Genomic DNA, 21,478 nt, shown 5'->3' with positions numbered 1-21,478 from the left:
TATAGTGTGACTATGGCTGAACAGTTTAATAATAATGATCCTTTATTTGCATAAGTACTTTTGAATTCTTCTCCTTGCCTACCCCCTCTTGTTCTCCATAGCTTGGGGGTCACAGTGCAGAGGCAGCTAATGTGCATTTTCCCTGGAGCTGGGGGTTAAGGGCCTTGCTGTGGGGCTCACATGCATGTGACTCTCACTCATTGCCCTCTAATGGGACTGAAGCTGTCGCTAAATATTCCGTCCTGCTGTTTGTCCCTAAAACCCAAATGATTCATGGAAAACGAAAGTCTCCCCCTAGGCACAGGTCTGAACTCATCTAGAAGGGTTAACCGTATGCCATCAGGTGAGTGGCGTGGGTTATGGAAGCAGACGGCCGGCAGTGCACACACGCTCCGAGGTTTCTTTCTTCCAGACCGTTTAGTTTATGTTTGGGATTTTCATTATGGAAGGCAGGGGGAAAAGAGTGGGACCTTCAGACTTCATTCTCATTTACAGCATTCCAGAACATTCACTTTGTGTGACCATTACAGTTTGTAATCATCTGCAAATAAATTATTGGTCATATGGCAAGGTTTTTTTTTGTGCTTTTCTTATCTCACACAAAGTTGAAAATCAGTGTATGTAGGTATGAAAGGCAAATGTGATGGTCTAAAAATTCTATTGTGACTCTTTAATGAGACTTTATGCATTTAAAATCGCATTGAATTACTGATTTCTCTTGTTACTTGGCCCTCTGATACTGCCTTCCAGGTTTAAAGCAATGAATAATGTTAATAACCCTGCAGTCTCTGACCAGTTTGTGGTTAAAACCTTAAATAAGAATGACAACAGACAGACAAGCACTGAACAATCAAGGCTTGGTTAAAGTTCACCTTTGTGATCCCTATTTCAGTCATAAACTTTACTGCGCACGTTTTGACAGAATTCCCTGGCATGAGGCAGGCCAAATTGCCCCTATTCTGAAATATTTTCATTACTCAGGAGTAAGAGGTACATGATACAGTTGTTCAGAAGCCACAATATTTTGGAAAGAAAGAAGTGCTTGTCTTCAGGGACCTTTGAACCGCATAATGTTTTTTCCTCTAAGGATACGGGCAATATTTCTGGTTCTTTGCTCTTCCTTTTGTACCATTAAAGCGTAGCCAAACAATCCAGGCGCATACATGTGGTAAGGAAAGCTGCTCTCATATTGACCTCCATTTTTCATGTGCAGTAGCTGTGGCGGTTCTAGCCCGTGGTCAGATGTGGTTCACACAGTGTTGAGTTTCTGTGCCGTGCAGCTGGTGAGAAAACAACACCGTCATGTTTGCACAGGAAAGCCGAGCTCTGATCGCACCCTGCGAGGCGGTATGAGGTGTAGTCCGCTGTTTACCCAGCCTGCCCGGTGCCAGAGCCGGCCCAGTGCCAGAGCCCGCCCAGGACCTCTCTGCGGGGCAGGCGTGACTGGGTGCCAAGGCCCTCACAGCCTGGTGAACACCTAGCCGGTGTGGGCAGTGTTCTAAACGTGCCACCCGGTCACACTGGCAGCGCCCTTATCTCTGAGCAATGTCATGTTCTGCACATGCTGGACCTGAGCTTACATGCTGTTGTGAAGGAGTGGATGGAGGAGTATTGTGACGCAGATATGAACAGAACAAAGTCAATCTGGATTCATGTACAGCAGGAGTAGGCAGACCGAATGCTGTAATTCCACAATGCAGCAGGTTTTCTATCCTACCTGATGAGTTACTATCTGCCTGAGGTCAGGTCTGGTTCATCAGGGGCCAGCTGGGAGAGAGAACCTGCTGGATACCGACACTGGATCTACAGTGATGAGGGTGAAAAATCCATGGTGATGAACAATGCTCCAGAAAAACAATTTATTATAACAAGTAAACATAAAGGCATTAGCTGAAAAATGTTCTTGTGATAGACTCACACACCGGCGCACGTTTTCCTGGTTTTATTTCAAAACCGGTTCTGGGTAATCGTATTGGTGCTTGCTCAAGTGAACAATATAACACTATACTGAATGTAGCAATCAGGTGACGGTGGAGCCTTGGAAGACAGAGTTATGTGAGTTTTTGGCCTTGGTGGATAATTTCCTCCCCTCATCATTTTAAAATTGATATTTGTTTGGCAGATGCTTTTGTCCAAAGCAGTGTAATGCAGGTGATGCACAAAGCTTGCAGGTGTACTTTAGTACATAGTGGGAGAGAATGACACGCACATACAAGCCGGCTGGCCTTCCAGCAGTCCATTACAGTGTGTAGAAATGCTCTGCCAGTGTTTTCCAGGCTTGTCAAACCGAGAGGGCTGGCTGCCGTAGTGGAGTCTCCACAATATTCTCTGCAAATGTTTCCAAGATATGCGTGATAAACTGTGTCCTCCCGTGAAGCCGACCTTACTGCAGATCTGCGGACAACCCAGATAAACACATGGGAAACTTTTGGAATGTAACCTATGAGTATCTGAAGATAAGATTTCCTACCACACAAGGCACTGTGGTGATTATGAAGAAAGCATGCTTTTGTTTGTTTTAGAAACATTTTCCAAGGTAAGAGTATAATATCAGTGTCTCAAACGGTTGGTGTTTATCAAACGCATCTCCAGACCTACAACAGTGGGCTTAGACTTCCTACCCTCTGAGTCACTGCAGTGTTTACTGTGCTTTTTATTGGGAGGTAGGTTTGATCCATTTGGCTTTTCTTACTGAGTAAGATGTACCTGCAAAGATATGAGACTTCAAGAAATTTGTTGATGTTGTATAATAATCTTTTCCATTCTCAACTGAAGTAGTAGTTCAGTGTGGGTTAGAACACAGATCAGTAAGGCCTTTTATATTCCATTGGTGTCCCATCCACGGCATCCCCAAGCCTTTGATATTTCATTGCTCTCCCATCCACGGCGTCCCCAGGCCTTTGATATTTCATTGGTGTCCCATCCACGGCGTCCCCAGGCCTTTGATATTTCATTGGTGTCCCATCCACGGCGTCCCCAGGCCTTTGATATTTCATTGGTGTCCCATCCGGGGAATCCCCAGGCCTTTGATATCTCTGTCTTGCGACTTGTGCTTCCTGGGATAAGTTCTATGGCTGCCAGTACGCCTGTACTGGCTACATGGTTATGGAATAGATTAACGATATTTCAGTGGTCCCCCGTGTAGGGAAAAGGTGAATTTGAGAAATATGCTTCATCGGTTTAGGAGCATTCATGATATATTGCATTAGTTTAGTCCATAAAGTGAAATGATGAATTTGCCATCTTAGCTTATAATAATTTTAGTTGTTGTCTTTGTTGTTGCTTTATTAGCGGTGGTGGTATTAGGGAGGCAGTGTTACAATGTGCTGTTCCATATAAAACATTCATATAAATTCATTACCCCTCACTGCATCTGACTACTCAGTTGCCTGTGGTTTAGATACTTGATTCTTGTTATGCTTTCAATACAAATCAGGGCAGCGTGTATGTGAACCCAAACATTGAGCGGATTGCTGGCCGACTGCACTTCAAAAGTAGCGATAAAGACATGCACTTCAAAGGCCAGGGGTGACTGATTTTAACATGCAACACAAGTCATCCTCTCAGGGCTGCTGAGCCGCCTGACACATACCAATCCAGGGCTTCTGAGAGCTTCGTCAGGAATATATATTTTTTCTGAAGTCCATTTTCTAGGACAAATCTTACATTTTATGAACATGAGGAACACATTTGCGGAAATGTGTGGAGGCTCATAGTGATCAGCGTTTAGCATGACCCCTTTGTGTGTCTGTGTGCGTGACTTTATATTTTGTTTGCATATTGTATACTTTGTATACATCCCCACAATGTGAAAAACAAAGTGAATACAATGAAAAAACTTTAAAATGCCAAAAAGTTAGGTTTGAGTAAGGGTTAGAGTTTTCATAGTTAGGGCTAGGGCTATGTCCATAGGAATGAAAGGAGAGTCCCCTTAAAGATAGGATAAGTTAGGAAGTTAGGGTTGTATATGTCATTGTAAAATTATATATGCATTTCCCCTATAAATTTTATACTGCACAGTTTGGGGAGAAATATTGTTCATTCATTTATGAGAAGTAATAACTTCTAAACATAGTAAACAATGTCCTTTTGAACCCTGTTCTTCTTATGTGTGTGTTTTGTACTCAGAATGTCACACTGGATGGCCTGAGGATTCACATCTCAGTGTTTATAATGAAAGGACAGTTTCTTGCATTATCAGAGCAGAATGGAATGAGCCCGGCGTGAAATCCCGCCTGGAAAGTGCACGGCACTGCGATTTCCGCAGCGCAAACAGTCAGTCCCAGCCTTGACTTCATTCTGATGACTTCCACAGGGGTGGTGGGTGTTCCCGGAGGCTGCGAGACAAACAGCGTGTCTGGGAGATGTGGGCGGCCACAGCTCTGTCCCTATGGTTTAGTGGGCGGTGCTTCCTGGCCCTTTAAATGGCTCTGGCCTTCACGAAAACCGCTTTTGCTGTTTTCTTTCCATTCTCCTAGGTGTCTCCCCAGAGTGATGTCAGCGGGCAGGCCCTGAGGACTCTCCTGCAGTAAGATGTAGCGCCGTGGCGAGGTGTCCAAAGTGAGAGGGATCGACACATCGGGCCAGGAAGTCGCTACGGAGGGGGAGCAGCCCAACAGCCAAGTCGTCGGTGGGAGATAAGATAAGCGGTTAATCATTCTCCGGAAGCCCTGGGAAACCTTTGACGACGTTACACCTCAGAATGCTTTTTGCTGTACTGTGAGTTGCCCTTCTTCGCTCTCGAGGGATATAACATTCAGAGCGCTAAGGCGAGCATCTAAAAACCCGTGACCACCTCGGACACGCAAGACAGGAACTCGGCCCGCACCCGCCATCATGTGTCATGTGATTGTGACCTGCCGCTCCATGCTGTGGACTCTGCTGAGCATTGTGGTGGCCTTCGGAGAGCTCATAGCCTTCATGAGCACAGATTGGCTGGTGGGCTCCCCACGGGTGCCTGAGGCCAAGCTAGATTCACACATCTCCCCTGAACCGTACCGTCCAACGTTGGGGATCTACGGGCGCTGCATCAAGGTGACCGGCTTCCGTCGGGACGTCTTGTGCGGGCCTTACGCCGTCCACTTTGGAGAGATAGCCAGCGGCTTCTGGCAGGCCACCTCCATCTTCCTGGCAGCTGGCATCTTGCTGCTGTGCGCTGTGGCCTTCATCTCCGTCTTCACCATGTGCTTCCAGAGCATCATGAAGAAGAGCATCTTCAACGTGTGCGGCCTCCTGCAGGGCATCGCCGGTGAGACTTCTGTCCGCCCCTCACCCCTCCCCCACCCCTGCTGTCCTAGTTGTTTTCTTTTTTTAGGTCCTGGTCTCAGTTGGGATACTTTGTAAAAATCCTGTTTTTGTTGTGCTTTTCCTGTAGCACCTGCTTTGTGTTATGTTTTCAGTTCCTTGTTTGCCTTGAACTCCCAGAGCATGAAAAAGAAACCTTGAGAGTCTCTCTTTTATCTTCTGTGTTCTCTGGACAGGCAGCATTATCACTGAGCCCTACTGTCATTTAAACGTCGACCAACACAATGAATCAACGTTGACCATTTCCCAAGTTTTCTCTATGATCTTTCTAATACTGCATCATTCTCGTAGACATGATGAGAATGGGAATAAGATGAATGCTGGGAGAAGGTTGGAAGGGGGTTGCCGTGAATTACTCTCTACAGATATTTATGGATATTCATTCACTGGCATCATCTGGCGGGAGAAGCACTGCGATTTGATCTGCGGGGGCAGCATTGTCTGCAGGGAGATCTATGGCTCGAAAGGTGTTGGGCTGCCAGCGCCATTTCCAGCTGCCAAGCGATTCCTCCGAAGATGACTCCCTCTCACTATTTTGGAGAGTGGGAGGGTCCTGTGTCACGCGTGGGGCAGCCAGCCAGGAGTGGTGATTGCAGGGGTCGGGCTGGGGGCACGTCACTCAGGCGTGCGTTGGGAGTGGTCATGCAGAACCAGGTGTCAGGTTCCCATCATCCACCCATGTAGGCACGATGAAGTGCCACTATCTTCCATAATGCTCTGGAGTGACCTGTAGATGGTCATACCACAACTACGCATTGAGACGCTTAGGAAAGGTAGCTTCTTAGACCGCTTGTCCTAACATATCACTTAATATCGCTTCTAGCACAGTAACATTGGGGGTTGTCACAATTGTTTTTGGTTTACTGTATCCAAGGTAACATCAGAGTATTATTTGATGGTTCCACATGATTGTCTTTTCTCTCAGCGTTTGGGCAATAATTGAATCCGATGTCTAGGTAATTTCCTGTTGAGTGAGGCAGATGTGGAGGCAGATTAGATGAGCCAGTCAGTTAACGTTATTAAAACGAGTTATTGAGAGCTGGCTGAGAATTTGACCTCTGACCTGTGACTCCACACAGTGCCATGGGAAGCATTGCAGTCGCTCCGCTCAGGATGGGTAATATTACTGAGCCACAGGAGCTCTATATGAGTATGTGTGGGCTTCACTGGTTACTTAGCGCACTGTGAACCCAAAGCATTACAAAACCAAAAAGATGATCAACGATAAGAGGACAAGGAAGATCATGTCAGTTAAACCATGAGTCAGCTAAAGCAGATGAAGTCTCCGTTTTACACAGTTTAAATTATGTCCATGAAATATACACAGGGTCCTAGAATTTTATCCAGCCATCCATCTATTTTCTGTACCCTCTTGTCCTATTGCCTGGAGGCCCTATTCCAGTATGTGCAAGACAGTCAATAACCCAGGATGGGGCACCAACCCATCCCAGTGTTTTGTCTTTGTTTTTCAGATTTATTTTCTGTCTCTCCTAAGAAATGTTAATGGCTAGTGGAATTGAAAGGAGTGTCCATTCGTAAAAAGACCATTTGAAAAAGGTTTATCACTCTGTAAAGACACAGTGCATGATTCCCTGTAAGGAGCCTTTATCCTTGGCAAGTTCTCTCGGCACATCGGTGCAGAAAGTGCTTATAATAAGAGGTGTTGTAGCCGCAAAGAGAACCAGCAGACACACCAAATGCCACATAATGTTACAAAAGTATTCCAAGGATTTTCTGTGGTGCGTAATCTGTCCTAAATTTAGCCCCCCCCCAGTATGGCACACTAAAAATTTCAGGTTCACTTTATACCTTCACATAAATAGCATGCAGTTGTGGAGATCTCTACCTGTAATAGCTCATATTCCCAAAATATGTTCAAGTGAAAGTAGGTACCTGCACTGGTGTGAAGTGACTTTTCAGGGATATTGACTTGAACGATAGTAGTTTCATCTTATTTTCACCCAAGTTGTGTTTTTTCTGTGGAGGACGGCATGATGTTTGTCCCATGACTAAATGTTGTCATTCTAGGCCAGTAATTTCACACACAACCAAAGGGCCAATTTCTCATTCCGCTGCATTTTTTTTTTCTTTTGAACTCCTCATTTTGATGTTTTCTGCAAAGTATGCTGACCCAGAGTAAAGGGGAAATGGAACTCTGCATGTTTGGATGTAACCTAACACTCGACTGGGAGATAGATTTTCCAAATGGCCGTACAGGTTTATTACACAATTGGGTTCAGGCTGATTTGTGTGCTGACGTTTATTTTCTTACCATTGTTTGTTCATTTTGGTGAATTTGAACAGATATTCAGCAATGTCTGCTTATTGGGTTAGTGAATTTATATTCAGGAGTGTGTTTATTTTACTTACTTTTGTACAGTATGCAATATTTTCTTCCATAACCTCTTCTGTGACCTGGGATGTCTTTTCAGGCCTGGAAATTTTCTCCCAGCTGTGGTGCGAAGTATCTTTTATAAATGCACCACATGGCTCACATTGTGTCACTTGCTTGGTTGTTGCCTCACTATACCAGCACGGGGTAAGAGCAGTGAGCCATATAGGGCTTGAGATGTTTCAGAGTCCCTAAAATGCACGGCCGTCATCACTCGCTTGCTGGTAATCTCAGCTGTCCTGGGCATTTTTGTTTAACTCTCTTTCTAGCAAGAGAGATTTAATATGCCCAGTGTTACAGTCTTAGCTGCATGGCTAAACCCTGGTAAACAATCTGGTGCTGCAGTTGTCCAAAAGCTCAGCCTGCCATGATCACCCACCACTGGGCGTCTGATTGGGAGTTGGGTGCTTTCCAAGCAAGGGTTATGTTTGGTCATCAGAGCATGTAAAGCCCCTAAGACTCGCATATGTACCTAGGCCTCGTGGAGGAAGCAGCGTGGACAGGAAGTGAGCTGAGCCAGGCCGAACGTTCATTATCATACCAGGAACAGGGATTTTCAGTCGGCCATCTAGTGATGCTCCAATGTATAATAAACCATGTTTTCCTGCTTTCGAAAGAAGCTTCTTCCCCTCTTAGCCTCTCAAAACAGTTTAGCCACTCAAAGTCATATAGGATAAAAAAAGATAACAGATGCTATAACTGCAATTTCTCGACGCCTCTTTACTTCGTCTCGATACCTTGATGCATACGGCTAGTGGCGATTCGAACCAATACTTTGAGTGCTTCTCTTTTCACCACTTGCAATTTTTCTGTCCATTTTTTAGCTGACCCCCCTACAAAAAAAATATATGGTGAAGTTTAAAGTCACGAGCACATGTGACTTTTGTAGGTGCATTTGGGGTTTAACACATCAGTATAGATTGTTGACGACCACATTGAGCGACAGGATTGTGAGGGGAAAGAACACGTGCAACATGCAGCTGAACCCCCAGTAAAACAGAGCCTGACGTAAGCCGAGACATGCTAACTGGAGACTAGTTCTTTGTGTAAGGGTGGGGGGGGGCTTTGTTTTTAAGATGCAGGTGTCGTGCAGATGCAGCTTAATGTCGAAAAAGCACTTTGTAGCACATTTCAGCATCTAACACTGGAAGAAAAACAGCTACATATTTCACGAAGACTAGAGGTTGGAAAGTAGCTCACCTCAGAAATCTGTGTCATTTGCACGAAAGATATTACAGGAAACCTGGAAGCGTAATCGAGAAACTTGCCATAAAATCTCTTCCCACGACTTCTGCATTCATTTTTTATGAATGTTCACTCCTGTCTGTTGTCCGACAAGCACACGACATGGCAAGCAGCTAAGCCGCTTGTCTTAACATTTACGTTATATTTCATACCATGTAGTTAACCCTGAATTCTAAAGTGGTTTAATGTTTTGTGTGTAGCATACATACTTTTAAGGGTGACCTTTCCTTGCTTGATCCTCTAGGATCCTTAAAGAGGCTCATCCATTGGCCTTTCGCTGATAATGGTTGCAGTTGGACTGTGCTCTGCTTTGTCTATAAGCCCGTTCACCCCCACCCTGTAGACACTTTTACTACAGGTAACAACTGGCTTAGCAGCATGAAGTACGTAAAGCAGTGCCAAGCCCCTGTTTGTTTCATTGTGCTTTTTTGTGTTATAGGAGGTTTGAAAAAATAAATACACTAAACGCTTAGCATCCTTAGACCTGGGTATTGGTTATCGCTAAACACTTTTTTGACTGGTTATTTGTGTAGTATTGTATAGAATATGTTGTATGCGGCATACTGTTTATTTTTCCAGTTTTCCAGCATAGCTTCTTCAGGGTTGCTCTGACTACAGTATAAAGGATTTGATGTTGGTTATATTCTCATGAAAATTATAATTAATCAGAGATACAGTACCAGTCAAAAATACAGTACCACCAACCAAGTCACCTACACACACCTAAACACACTAGAATTGGTTTTGGAGGAGTTTGACCAATGAGTGAAGGAAAAGCAGCCAATGAGTGCTCAGTATATATGTGGACCTCCTTCAGGACAGCTGGAAAAGCATCCCAGGAGGCCACCTCATGAAAAGGATGTAGAGGAGACAGTAGGGGCAGCCAGTCCCTGGAGCAATTGGGGTTAAGGGTCTTGCTCAAGGGTTCAATGGTGGGATCACTCTGCTGACCCAAAGATTTGAACCAGCAACCTTCTGAGTCCCAACCCACAGAGTTGCCTTACCCGAAACAAATTTTTTTGTTTTAATACAATTTATTTAATTTTTTTTGGCCAGTCCAATATTCCAGGTTATTTTATAATTTTGATATCTTTATAATTATTCTAAAACATAGAGAAACGTATAAATAAACCTTTGTCGGTAGGTGTGTCCAATCTGTATGACTGGTACTGTATGTTACAATAATAGAGCTTTTAGATAAAACCGAAACAGTCACATGTTAATTGCTATCGCTGAGAGCAGTAAAAGGCTTTCCTTGCCAGATTTTCCATAGGACCAAAGGCTGGTCGTAACCCACGTCAGCATCATTGTTGCACCAGGAAGAGGGTAACATTTATTGACAGCTTGTGCATGACCTGAATGTTGTTGTGATGGTTGAGCTTTTTCAGCATGTCTGTTGTACCTTATATTTATGCCCCAAGCCTAAACCTTTCCTCCTTTGGTACCACTGGCAGCCATTTATTGACCTATGTGGTCAATGAATGAAGTCCCTGAGCGCTCCTCATGGTGACCCGTTGGGTTTGGTTAAGGTATGTTTGGGACAGAGAAGGACATTAATTCTTACGTCAGGGAAACGAGGGCTGCAGTTTCCATCCATGAGGCTCATACTTTCTGCTTCCCTTCTGTTTGCAAGATTTACCGACAGGGCCTTTGACAAACAAGCGGCTGCTGACAGCGGCATGCAGCGAACGTCCAGCAGATCGGCAAGATAATGAGCGCATAGTAATGTAGCTGGCGAGGGGGAGAAGTGAGATAGACAGGTGTTCTGGATGTTACTAGTGCGAGTTATAAGGCCCAGGCATGCTTTGGGACATCTCTGTCCCGGTCAAGTTTTGGCTTAGCATTGAGTATGACACAAACCTTCTGCTACCCCATGTTGAACCCCTCCACTACCCCCCCCCCCCCCCCCCCAATGAACCACATCAGGATACTGGCCCGAGACTGAGGTCATCGGAATTACAAAAGTATTACGTGCTGAGGGCTGCAGAAAAGCAGGTCTGTTGAAATCGTGCTGGGCCGGGGGGGGCAATTATAAAATCTTGGCTAGGGAGGCCTCCCCCTCAGAAAGCGGCCCTGGGCTCGTGAAGACACACGCGACCCCCCCCCCCCGGAGAGGCCATCCGGGGCTGAGAGTGCACCCACTTTGGGTCAGGCGGTTCTGGAATCCCAGCCCAGGGTCCCTCTCCAAGGAGAGGAAGGCAGGGAATTAAAACCACACCGTCTCCCATAAGTTACCAGAAACTGTCTGGCTGTCAGGCCAGCTAACATGGGGAAAGAGTTTATGACCCAGTTTTTATTTCCGCATTGGAGGCGACGCACGTGCGGCAGGGCAGGAGTGGTTAGTGTCGGTGCCCCGTAAGCTCCTCTACCCCGAAACTGCTTTGAAGGCCAGCAGTGTAAAAATGCAGAACAGTGCTGGACATGAGGCCTCTGCGTTTGCCATCTTTCAGGTGTATCAGGTGCCCAGTTTGCTTGTCAGAGTTGCATTAGGCTGACAGAATGATTCATCTCGTGAAAGGAAGTGGTAGATTCACAGGAGTGGAAGCAGTTGATCACTATGGACATTCCAAGTTTACACCCTAACCCCGTCCTAACCCCCCTACCCCCACTCCCCCCCCCCGCAGCCCTGGCAGGCACTGTGGAGAATTGCAGTGGTGTTCAGAAAGCCGAAAACTGCAGAAGGATGAAGAGAGAGCTGACCTACAGACAGCCTGATGATCCACAGACACCTGACACACACTCGCACGCACAGATGTGCGCGCACACACACACACAGAATCACACGTGCACACGCACACACAGCTTTCTAAACTGCAAACTGTTAGCTTCCCCGGGGGGAGTTGGGTAGCCAGTTAACCCCCGAGAGTTTTTTACTCCTGTCTCAAAGTATTCGCCCACATTCACAGATATACTCCTTAACCCTTCACAACTGAAGCTGGGGGGACAAAACAGGGTTAGGAAGGTCCTTTGGGACAGAAACCTATGCACAGTCCTGTCCAGAAATATTAAATATTTTTGCTAAAAAATGCAAGCAGCCCAGCCTCTGGGGATCCCCAGCCATGGTCTGACTGGTGCTTTGTTGCAGCTATGCTGGGAGGGGCTGCATATCAAAATTAATCAAAGTGAACTGAGTCAAAATGGACAGTGTAGGCGGGGTGTTGCATGCGCTGGGGGGCCGAGGAGCACAGGGCCCTGGGATGCTGGTGTCTGCCCCCTGCTTATGGTGGAGGCGGCAGCCTCATGTGTCTGGATGCCCAGCTGCGCCGTGTGGGGGGGGCAGGGGCAACGCGGAGGGAGGAGTCGCATTACCCCCCACCAGGCAGCCAGCTGCCATGTGATGCCTCACGCTGATTCACAGCTTGCTCCTGATTTCCTCTGCTTGCACATCTTTGGCGCCCCCAGCTGGTGGGGCGACAGACGTGGTTTCAGATTCCTGCTGGGAAAACTTACACTTGCGTCTGACTGAGTCGCTTGCGAAGCTGCCGCTCCTGGTAGTATATTTCCCATATATTAAATACACATAAAGTTATACTGATATAATTTCTCTGAAGCTTTTGACAGCTAGAACATAATATTTCCACTTTGATTGTGACTTGCGATTTTATATTTCTGACATTTTTTGTATACACTTATTATGGTGGATGTATGGTGTGATTTTTAATAAAAAAAAAAAAAGTCCAACAACTAACTTAAAATATAATCCATATTATTGTTTTGAAGTCAAACTAAGCTGTTCCTTTTGTATTTAATGGTTTTCCGTTTGAGGAATTTGCAAAGAAACTGCAGTGCATGATAGGCAGCCTTTAGATCCTACCCATCGTCCTCATCCGTCTGACAACATACATCAAGACTAGGAAAAGGTGCATAATATTCGTGCCTGCTTGCGTTCGTTGGTCCAGAAAGTAATTCAATTTCGCCATGTAGGCCAAGTTCTTAAAATCTGCTTGGATATAACCCGATTATATGCTGTGGGCCTTTTCATTTGTTTGTTTGCATTTTCGCCAGGTAGGCTACCTTCTTTAAACTGCGTTTTGTTAGACTACATATTTAGGCATGTTTTATTGTAGTCTTTGTAAATATGCATATAGTTTAGCCTAACCCAGCCACTTAAGGCAGTAAGCCAGCTGAACTAGGTGCCGGTCCCAAGCCCGGATTAATGGGGAGGGTTGGCGTCAAGAAATAGACTGTATATTCACTGCATCATTGATGTCAAAATGTGGGAAATATGTGGTTGTATAAATAAATGCGTTAAAGTGGGTTAATGATTCTGTGCTGTCTAAATTGTATAAAAAATTTCTTAGCCAAACAAATCTCCTCCTGTCTGAAAAGGCGTAGAAAATGCAATTTGGCCACTAAAACTTTTTTGTGAGGGACAGTCGAATTCTCTCGTTAAGTTTTTGTGATCCTGCACCTACATTTTAACACTCGTTTCAGCGCCGACACATACACGCGTGCGTGTGCGCGGGGGGTGGTAGGGGGGGCCCGATTGGTGTTTTGCCCCGGGGCCTTGTGTGCAGTTGCTCCACCACTGTTTGTAGGTTTGGCTGTGACCGTGAGCCAGACCGCCACGCAGCAGAGTCCATAGCTTTCCAGGACCCTGATTAAAATCTCCTCTCTGGAGGACTCCGTCTGTCAGTGAACGCTCCCCCCCCCCCAGGAAAATGTATCTCTGTCTTCCAAACCATCTATTAGCATCATTCGATACGCTTCGATAAAAGGAATAAGCATCCGCATTCATAGAATGCTGGCACTACCTTCTCTTTGTCTCAGTCTTAATTGCTGCATTTGCACAGTTATTAAGCTACATTGACTCGGGTAATCGTATCGCCATGCACTCTGGCACGTTGCTCTGTCCAAAAGCTTAATAATGAGAATAGTCAGAGGATGGGGGATTCCCCAGAGCAAAGCTGCCCTCCACTGCATCTAAAACAAAAATAAGTAATATGATAAGAGCTTAAACTGGGCAGGCACCAAGTCTGCATATTGGTTACTGTCTGAAAATGACCATCATTCCACCGTTGTCTCTCCAGATTGGGTTCTGAAGGGTTAACCTGCGAGTATGTGTGAATGTGGGTCGGCAGACCGTGAAGTCGCCTGACCTGGTAACGGACACAGGAAACCGGCAGCGGCCAACGGCCGGGGAAAACCTGGCCACTGCTTCCGGTTGTTTTTCAAGTAGCGCCTTTTGAGAGATGTGGAAAAACACCCCCACACACACAGGAGCCCTTCTGAACCCGGCTCAGCTGACTGCGAGGAATGGTCCATCATCCACATTCTCTGTGTCTCTTGCTGAAAAACACTGGGGCGGAAAATCCCGACGCGATCCTTACGCTCAGATGTTGATGCTGAGGTTCTCTTAAGAAATTAATCAAACCCCAGAATCACATCCTGTTGCTGGAATCTTCGGCAGGGTTCGCCAGATCCGGACCTGGAGGGACAGTCCGCAACACAGTTTGCATGTTTCCTTTCTCAAACATACCTTATTCAGATCACCAACTAATTGCCAGGTTTAGTAGGTGTGTTTGAGCAGACTGGCCCTCCAGGCCCGGAACTGGGGAATCCTGGTCAATGGTCAAAGAAATTTGACCAACAAAAAGGAATTAAGAATACATATAAACACTAATTTCTCTCAGTACTTATTTCCAGTCTTATTTAGCTTTGGATGTAAGCACAAGTGGCTAATTAACATTAAGCATAATGTTGATCCAAATACTAATAACCATTGAGGTTTTACTGTACTATACCTAGACAGATGAATCACTTCCTTTTCAAGGTGTGGGTATCATGGATGGGGGGCCATGGATGATACCCGTTTTTCAATTGCAGCAATGCACCCGAGTGTTATGGTCCTTTTAATATGGATAACATTACTATTGCAGCTTGACTATGGTGAAATTTACTGCCACCATTACAGAACAGCAGAACCGGTGTCTGGCTTAACCTTACAGGAACCTCCATCTCTATCCGGTTTTGCGCACCCCCCACCCGTTTGTGAAACACTACCTTAGAAAGGTCTGCTTGACCTATCACCCATACTGCTGATTTTTGTTGGGTCTCATGGAAAACGGAAAGATCTGAAAGCCTCTGAAGATCCCTTCATGACCCAAAGTGACAGGAAATCTGAACAGCCTTCAATGGAATAGGAAATATTTTGATTTAAGGAAACTGTTGATGTTGGCACAGTGAAAGACAGTGTCGTTTCTCACCCTCTTCTCTCCGACAGTTATTTGTCAGTGGCTCACCTTGATGGATCTTCATGCGCGTCCAGGTGTCCTTGTAGTCTTGAGCTGAGTGGGGTGGGGGGCTCATCCATTAAGCAATCTACAGCCATAGGCAGTCAAATCCCCAAGGGGATATTTGCTCAGGTTCTCACAGTTCGTGCAGAATTCCTCTGGCGTTTGTTGTTATAGGACATTTTCCTGCCTTTTTTAATTCTTATTGTGATACAAAGTCAACACTGGGAACAATAGGAGCTGGCAGCAGTGCCCTGATGTCCCCAGCAGTTCTGTGCCCTCTGTAACTCGTTTGTTATACGAAAGATTCCTGGAATCCAAACTCCTAAGTAATTACATTATTGCAACCAAAACTGACAAATTACAATGATGTTGGCTGTTTTCTGTAAATTACCTTGACGAGCTGGAGTGTAAGGCACAGTCTGGCGTGATGTAAACCAGCTTTGGCCTTTGGCTGATTGTTTACATTCTCAAAAGAGCTGATGTCTGATCTAGGTCGATCACACTGTGTCCATGGCTGTTCTAAGTCATGGCCGGCGCAATGACAGGCCTGTTTCTCTCTCTCCTTCTCTCTCCGCCTCCCCAGGGCTGTTCCTAATCCTGGGCCTAATGCTGTATCCTGCTGGCTGGGGTTCAGATAAGGTCGTGACCTACTGTGGAACAGAGGCATCGCCTTACAAGCCGGGCATGTGCTCACTGGGCTGGGCCTTCTACACGGCCATCGGCGGCACCCGCGCTCACCTTCATCTGCGCAGTCTTCTCTGCACAGGCTGAGATCGCCACCTCCAGCGATAAGGTGCAAGAAGAGATCGAGGAAGGCAAGAGTCTCATCTGCCTACTGTGAAGCCCTGCCCCCCCCCCCCCCCCCCCACACACACCTATGATGGCCACTGGTCAGTGGGCCCCTTTATCGCTCACGAAAGGGATCAAGACTTTGTTTACCACTAAGACCCCTAAGCGGTCTGTCTCTGTGTTCGCTCAAACTAAACCCCATGTGTCTGCATGTTTCCCCCTGGTGCCAGTGGGGGGCGCCTGGTGTCCCACCGCCCAGCGTTGGCTGTAAGCTTGTAAATACTTGTACAGAATGATCAGCCAGACAGCGTGGGAAATCGATCTCAAGTTTTCCTTAATCTCCAACTTTGAAAACCAGCAGGCTTCTCAGTAATTGGTTACCAGTGTTGACCTGGCATATGCTGGGTTGTACAAGAAAACCACTACTTCAGCTGTATTAGAAAACTGTCTCGAATGCCAATATTTTAGCCTTGATTTCTAATGCTACCGAATGTAAGACCCTTTAATTGTATTTAAAAATATACCTGTACATGTTTATAGGTCACTATAAAAACTCCGCCCAGGACTGTGGAATTAAATGAACCTTGCCCGCAGCCACCTCTTCTCCCTGTGTGCCCCCCTTTTCGCCTGGGGGTGACACGCTTCTAACATGCAGGCAGAAATGCCAGCTTAGTGCCGCGCTCAGCTGCCTGAAAACGTTGTCCTCCTGCTCTCCCTGATGCATGATGTCATGCAATGCTGCATCTCCATGAGGCTGCTGTAGAAAGGAGCGAGTGGAAAGCGGAGGCCTGGCGGCTTGTACTGCGGGGCCTCCTCAGAGGAAGGAGGTGGCCCTGGAGGGCCTCCCTGTTGCGTTTCTCGCTGATGGCGGGGGCCTGCCAGCTGAAGAGGGCCGATGGTCAGCGAGCTTCTGGCATCTTCTCCAGGAGGATCCCTTATGACATCTCTGCTGCTTTCCCTCCGCTCCACTGGCCATCTTAACGTACGAGAATGTATGAAGTGCCAAACGTTTGCAAAAGGAGACACTGCTTTCTTGCTTATCGCATTCTTTACAACTCACCTGGAAATCTTTTAAAAAATTTGTTGATGGAAATAGTGATATGAAGCTGTCTGCCAGTGCTGGTGAGCCAGATAGTTTGTGTGTGCATGTCTGTGTGCTGGGGGGCTTTATTCTGTAACTGGTTATCAGTAGAAACTTTCCATACTGGTTTTCCCCTGTCCAGGCCCATTGCAGCGTTAGTCTGGTTTAATGCGGTGCTGGTTCTGCACACTGGACTGCTCTATTCAGTGCCTGGCCTATATTCTGCTGTGTTGGGGGCCAGGCAGTGACTCACTGCTCCTGTCACATGCTGCACAGCATTTAAAAAAATAGAATGAACATCTGGCTTCTTCCACTGCTGCAGAGTCCAGAAAAACCGCACAATTACTTCCAGATATGACAGAACGCTGTGCCTTCGACAGACGACTTCTTCATTCAAAAGGTGACGCAGTATATTAGGGCTTCGGGATTAATGACTGTTTTCATTAATACTTAAAAGCTGTTACTTTTACACAATTAACCCTTTTTTACGGAAGCCAATCAGATATCTTTCTGGGGAAGTAAGCAAAAAATTAACACATTTGATTTATCACCTTGACTGCAAACAGTCTTCAGCGTCGCTGGTGCTATGTAGCTGAATTTAGATGTTAAATGTTTAAACCATTCAGGGAAGCAGCAGAGCAACAAAGTGCCTCAAAACCTCAAGCACCTCTGCAGAGTGTTTGGTTTTGTGGTCTGCACAAGTGTGCAAGCAGAGTCCTCAAGTTCTGTCATGGACAGATGGCTTTACAGCAACTGGGTTGTGGGAGAGGAATAACTTTTCATATCCACAAGCTAATAGTCTGTGGCAACCACCGATTGCCAGTTTGCTGTCCATTCTGACAGCATGAGAATGAACTTATGGGTGTCTTCGGCCTGCTCCCAGTGCTGGCACCGAACAATGTGTTTGTCCTAATGATTTGGTGAAAATGCTTGTTTTCTATTAACCTGTCCTGCAGAACTGCCAGCCAATTAGTCTGGAAAGAAGATACAGCACAAAATTAATGTGGTGAAGACCCAAACCAATAGCAGACGTCTAACAATGTTTAAGGACGTGGTTAGGGTCATTGAGGACATACGTGATTCTTTAGTTAGTGTTATTTAAACTGACAATAAATGTAATCACAGGTCACAACCATATGTCACAGGGAGTCTGGATGACTTACAGAGGTCTTGGGAATAACCATCCTATTAGACTAAACAAACTTACAGAGTGCATTTAGTAAATCAGTGCAACAGAGCACACAATACAGTGAAGATTTTTGCCATTAAACCAAACCTTTGAAATGATTAATGTGTTTCTGGACTTTGGCAGTCTGCCCGCGTGTTTAAGGCCATCGATCCAGGGTTACTTCTGTTCTGTTGATGCATTAGCATTCATTACTATGGATGTTTGTACGCTTCGTTAGGTGCCCTAATCACCATTGTGGCCCTGTTACATACATGATTCACTGTGAGAGACGTGCAATATATACCATAATAGTTCTCTGTCAGAGGAATAGAAGAAGGTGTGTAAATGGAAACTAAGCAGTTATGGAAGTGGGGGATCCCTTTCTTAAGCTGCAGTGGATCAGAACTGCTCCAGGCTGGACCGAGTTTTAGGCCGAAACCACATCGGACTTGCCACAGGAAATTGCATCATATCCATGCATATGTTTTTTGGGAGGGCCCTCTTAACTTATGTAATAGACTACAAGATTTTTTTTCTTCAACCCACTATTACCGAATATATTCCTTCCTGCTTGTTGCCTTGCTATACTTTAATACATAATGTCCTCTTTAGTGAACATTTTTGTTATATTAACAAAATTATAGTATTACATTTGAGTGGTGAAAGATTTGATGGAAACTATTGATGTCCAGTAAGCAAACAAAATCCTGTGGCTTTCCTGACTGAAAGGAACATGGTGCTGACCTTGGCAATGCATGCAGTATTGTCTACAGAGGGCAAAACAATGGCTGAACTCCTTGCTGCTAAAAATGGGTTAAAAAAGAGGAACAAACATGTTTGATAGACATGAATATAGCCGGCTGATAACTTCACACAATGCCCTTTGCCCAAAGATTGAAGAGTCCTCTTTTTCTTCCTAGCTGGGAATGCTACCTATTATGTATTCCCATTGCAAAAGCAGAATGCATGTTCCAATCATTGTACACAAGGCGAATGTCCATGGACTGAATTGTAGGCATAGCAATGCTATGGCATCTATGTTTGTTTCACTGGTTAACTGCATTTCAGGTGCAGCTACTTGAGTATACAGCACTCTCCTATTCTTGCTGTCCACAAGCGTATCCGTCTCGAATTACACCTTACCTGTTTTTTTCTGTTGTGTAATTCCTATTTACACACATGATTGACTGCCATCAGAAAATGTTTATAAGGTTCATCCTGTTAGTCTCCATGCAGGACAGCCATATTAGTCACAGTCCTTTGTGGGCCTCAGATCTGCCATTTGTATTGTCTATTGTTCTCAACCGAAGGAATTACATTTTTTTTCAGTAGTGTGCAGAATGCATGCAACATTTCCATGATGCCAAAAATCAATTTATTGCTCCTTTCAAAATAAATTCTGTTGTTTAAGCACTTTGAGTCGGGTGTCCTGCTTCATATGGAAATCCCCTATTTTAAAGAAACATGAAGAATTGATGGGTAAACAATGTAGTGGTTCAACATTTTACTTAGGGCAGCAGATTGACATATTCGTCCAAGTTCCATGTTCATTTCAAACAGACCGTTCTGGTTCTCCATAGGTTCAGTGCCAAATGGGCCAAATTATCATCAGCAAGAGGAGGGTCCCTTTCAGTGGTCAGTGGTGATGCTCCCAGTATGTTCTTATATGTTAAAGCCATGTAAGAGTAACCTTTAATTATCAGATCATTTCTGTCATATCAAAAATGTTTCTGTCAATGATTTTTGTCTACTATTATGTCAATTTTACAGTGGGGCCTTAAAAATATATAAAGTTTAACAAGCACAGCATTGTGCAAACAACACAGAGGTTTTGGGTTCCAGTCCCGAATGGACACACAAATTATAGCCCTTCCTTCCACTGAAAGCCACTTTCAATAAAAGTATCAGATGAATGAATGAAACAATTTACAGTACAATTGCTTTTTTTATATATATATGCATGCTTGGTAAACATGAACTTGGTGCCACCTGGTAATAAATAAGGGATAAAGAAAATCTGATGATCATCATTGGTGACTGTGATTCACCAAATACATTGTCAAACATGACCTAATTTTCATATAAAATGTTGTGGTAAAACCTTGATTTTCTACATAAAGAGCAAATAAAGCATACGAGTACTGTGGTTAAGTGTGACCATCTCCTCAGCTAGTAACTGGTCAGAAAAGACAAAAGGAATTTGTCAGTCATTCTAAGTTTTGGCTGATTGGTTTTCCATGCTTCATTTCATGAGGTGACCTTCCATAGGCTTAGGAATGCAGAGGAAGCACGGCAAGATCATGTTCCTAAGCCTGAAGGCATCCGCTCCCAAACAATATATGGTCTGTCTTTTCAGGAATAAAGAATTCCTGCATTACTGCAGCACTCAAGATTTTGATTGGCAGAATTATTCAATTAAAGGGATTTAGTCAAATTCTGCCCAACTTATTTACTATGGGTGTTTCAAATTTAAAAGGAAAATAAAAAATAACCCTCCTACTTTTTCATAGCCATGGGAATTCTAAATTCATCTTTTTTCCTTTTGCCAGTTATCATGGGATCACAGCAAGGGTGCTTATCCCAGGACGCACTGGGCAGGGGGCACCTTGGATAGGATCAGGCCTGTCGTGTGTCTTGCTCGGGCACAAAATGAGCCCCCCTATCTCTCCCCACCCTCACGCACACATTTTCTGACTAAGCACAGGTCACTAACTGGCTATAATGCACACACAATGCATGTTCCTTTTGCACATGGTAAAAGAGCTCTCACTAAAAGAGCAGACCAATCCATTATAAGGAGGAAGCGTAAAATGGTTTTTGACCACTGTGTCAAGGAACATTAGTACAATAAAAAAATAAGCTTTCATATGATGAATAAATACAATATAGTTTTCACAAATCTGTATTTTTTTTAAATTATTCCAGTAGATTATTTAAAGGTTTGAGGGCCCTTTTGGGCCCCCCTTGACCTAGAACCTGGGGACAACTCATCTGGCCTCCCGCCTGTCCGCCCCTGGATGGGATGAATGTTCGTTGCATTATGGGAAATTTAGAGACACTAATTCACTTAGTCACATGGATGGCAGGAGTTAATCAGAGTATGTGGAAGAAACCTCGATAAACTTGGAAAGGACATCCAACCTCCTTAGAGGTACAAAGCCAGGAACAGGGGTCAAACCCACAAACTGGGAGATGTGAGGCTGCATTGCCAACCGCTGAGCCAGCACACCTCCCAGAAACCTTGCAATAGATGAAGGAAGTGA

At 45.0% G+C, this 21,478-nt stretch overlaps 1 protein-coding gene across 3 annotated transcripts in view; it reads left to right on the top strand.

Annotated features, from left to right (window-relative positions):
- LOC125745651 (LHFPL tetraspan subfamily member 2a protein-like) overlaps nucleotides 1–19,628 on the top strand; it is a 48,668-nt gene extending 29,040 nt beyond the window's left edge. For all 3 annotated transcript variants that reach the window (XM_049018684.1, XM_049018683.1, XM_049018685.1), the window contains 2 exons: nucleotides 4,479–5,248; nucleotides 15,761–19,628. In XM_049018684.1, the coding sequence (XP_048874641.1) occupies nucleotides 4,837–5,248; nucleotides 15,761–15,948 (600 nt within the window). In that variant the 5' untranslated portion in view covers nucleotides 4,479–4,836 and the 3' untranslated portion in view covers nucleotides 15,949–19,628. The remainder of the gene's footprint in view (nucleotides 1–4,478; nucleotides 5,249–15,760) is intronic.
- The last annotated feature ends 1,850 nt before the right edge of the window (nucleotides 19,629–21,478 follow it).

Source organism: Brienomyrus brachyistius, chromosome 7 (assembly GCF_023856365.1).
Source record: "Brienomyrus brachyistius isolate T26 chromosome 7, BBRACH_0.4, whole genome shotgun sequence".
Taxonomy (NCBI): domain Eukaryota; kingdom Metazoa; phylum Chordata; class Actinopteri; order Osteoglossiformes; family Mormyridae; genus Brienomyrus; species Brienomyrus brachyistius.
This window is presented reverse-complemented; position numbering and strand designations above follow the sequence as displayed.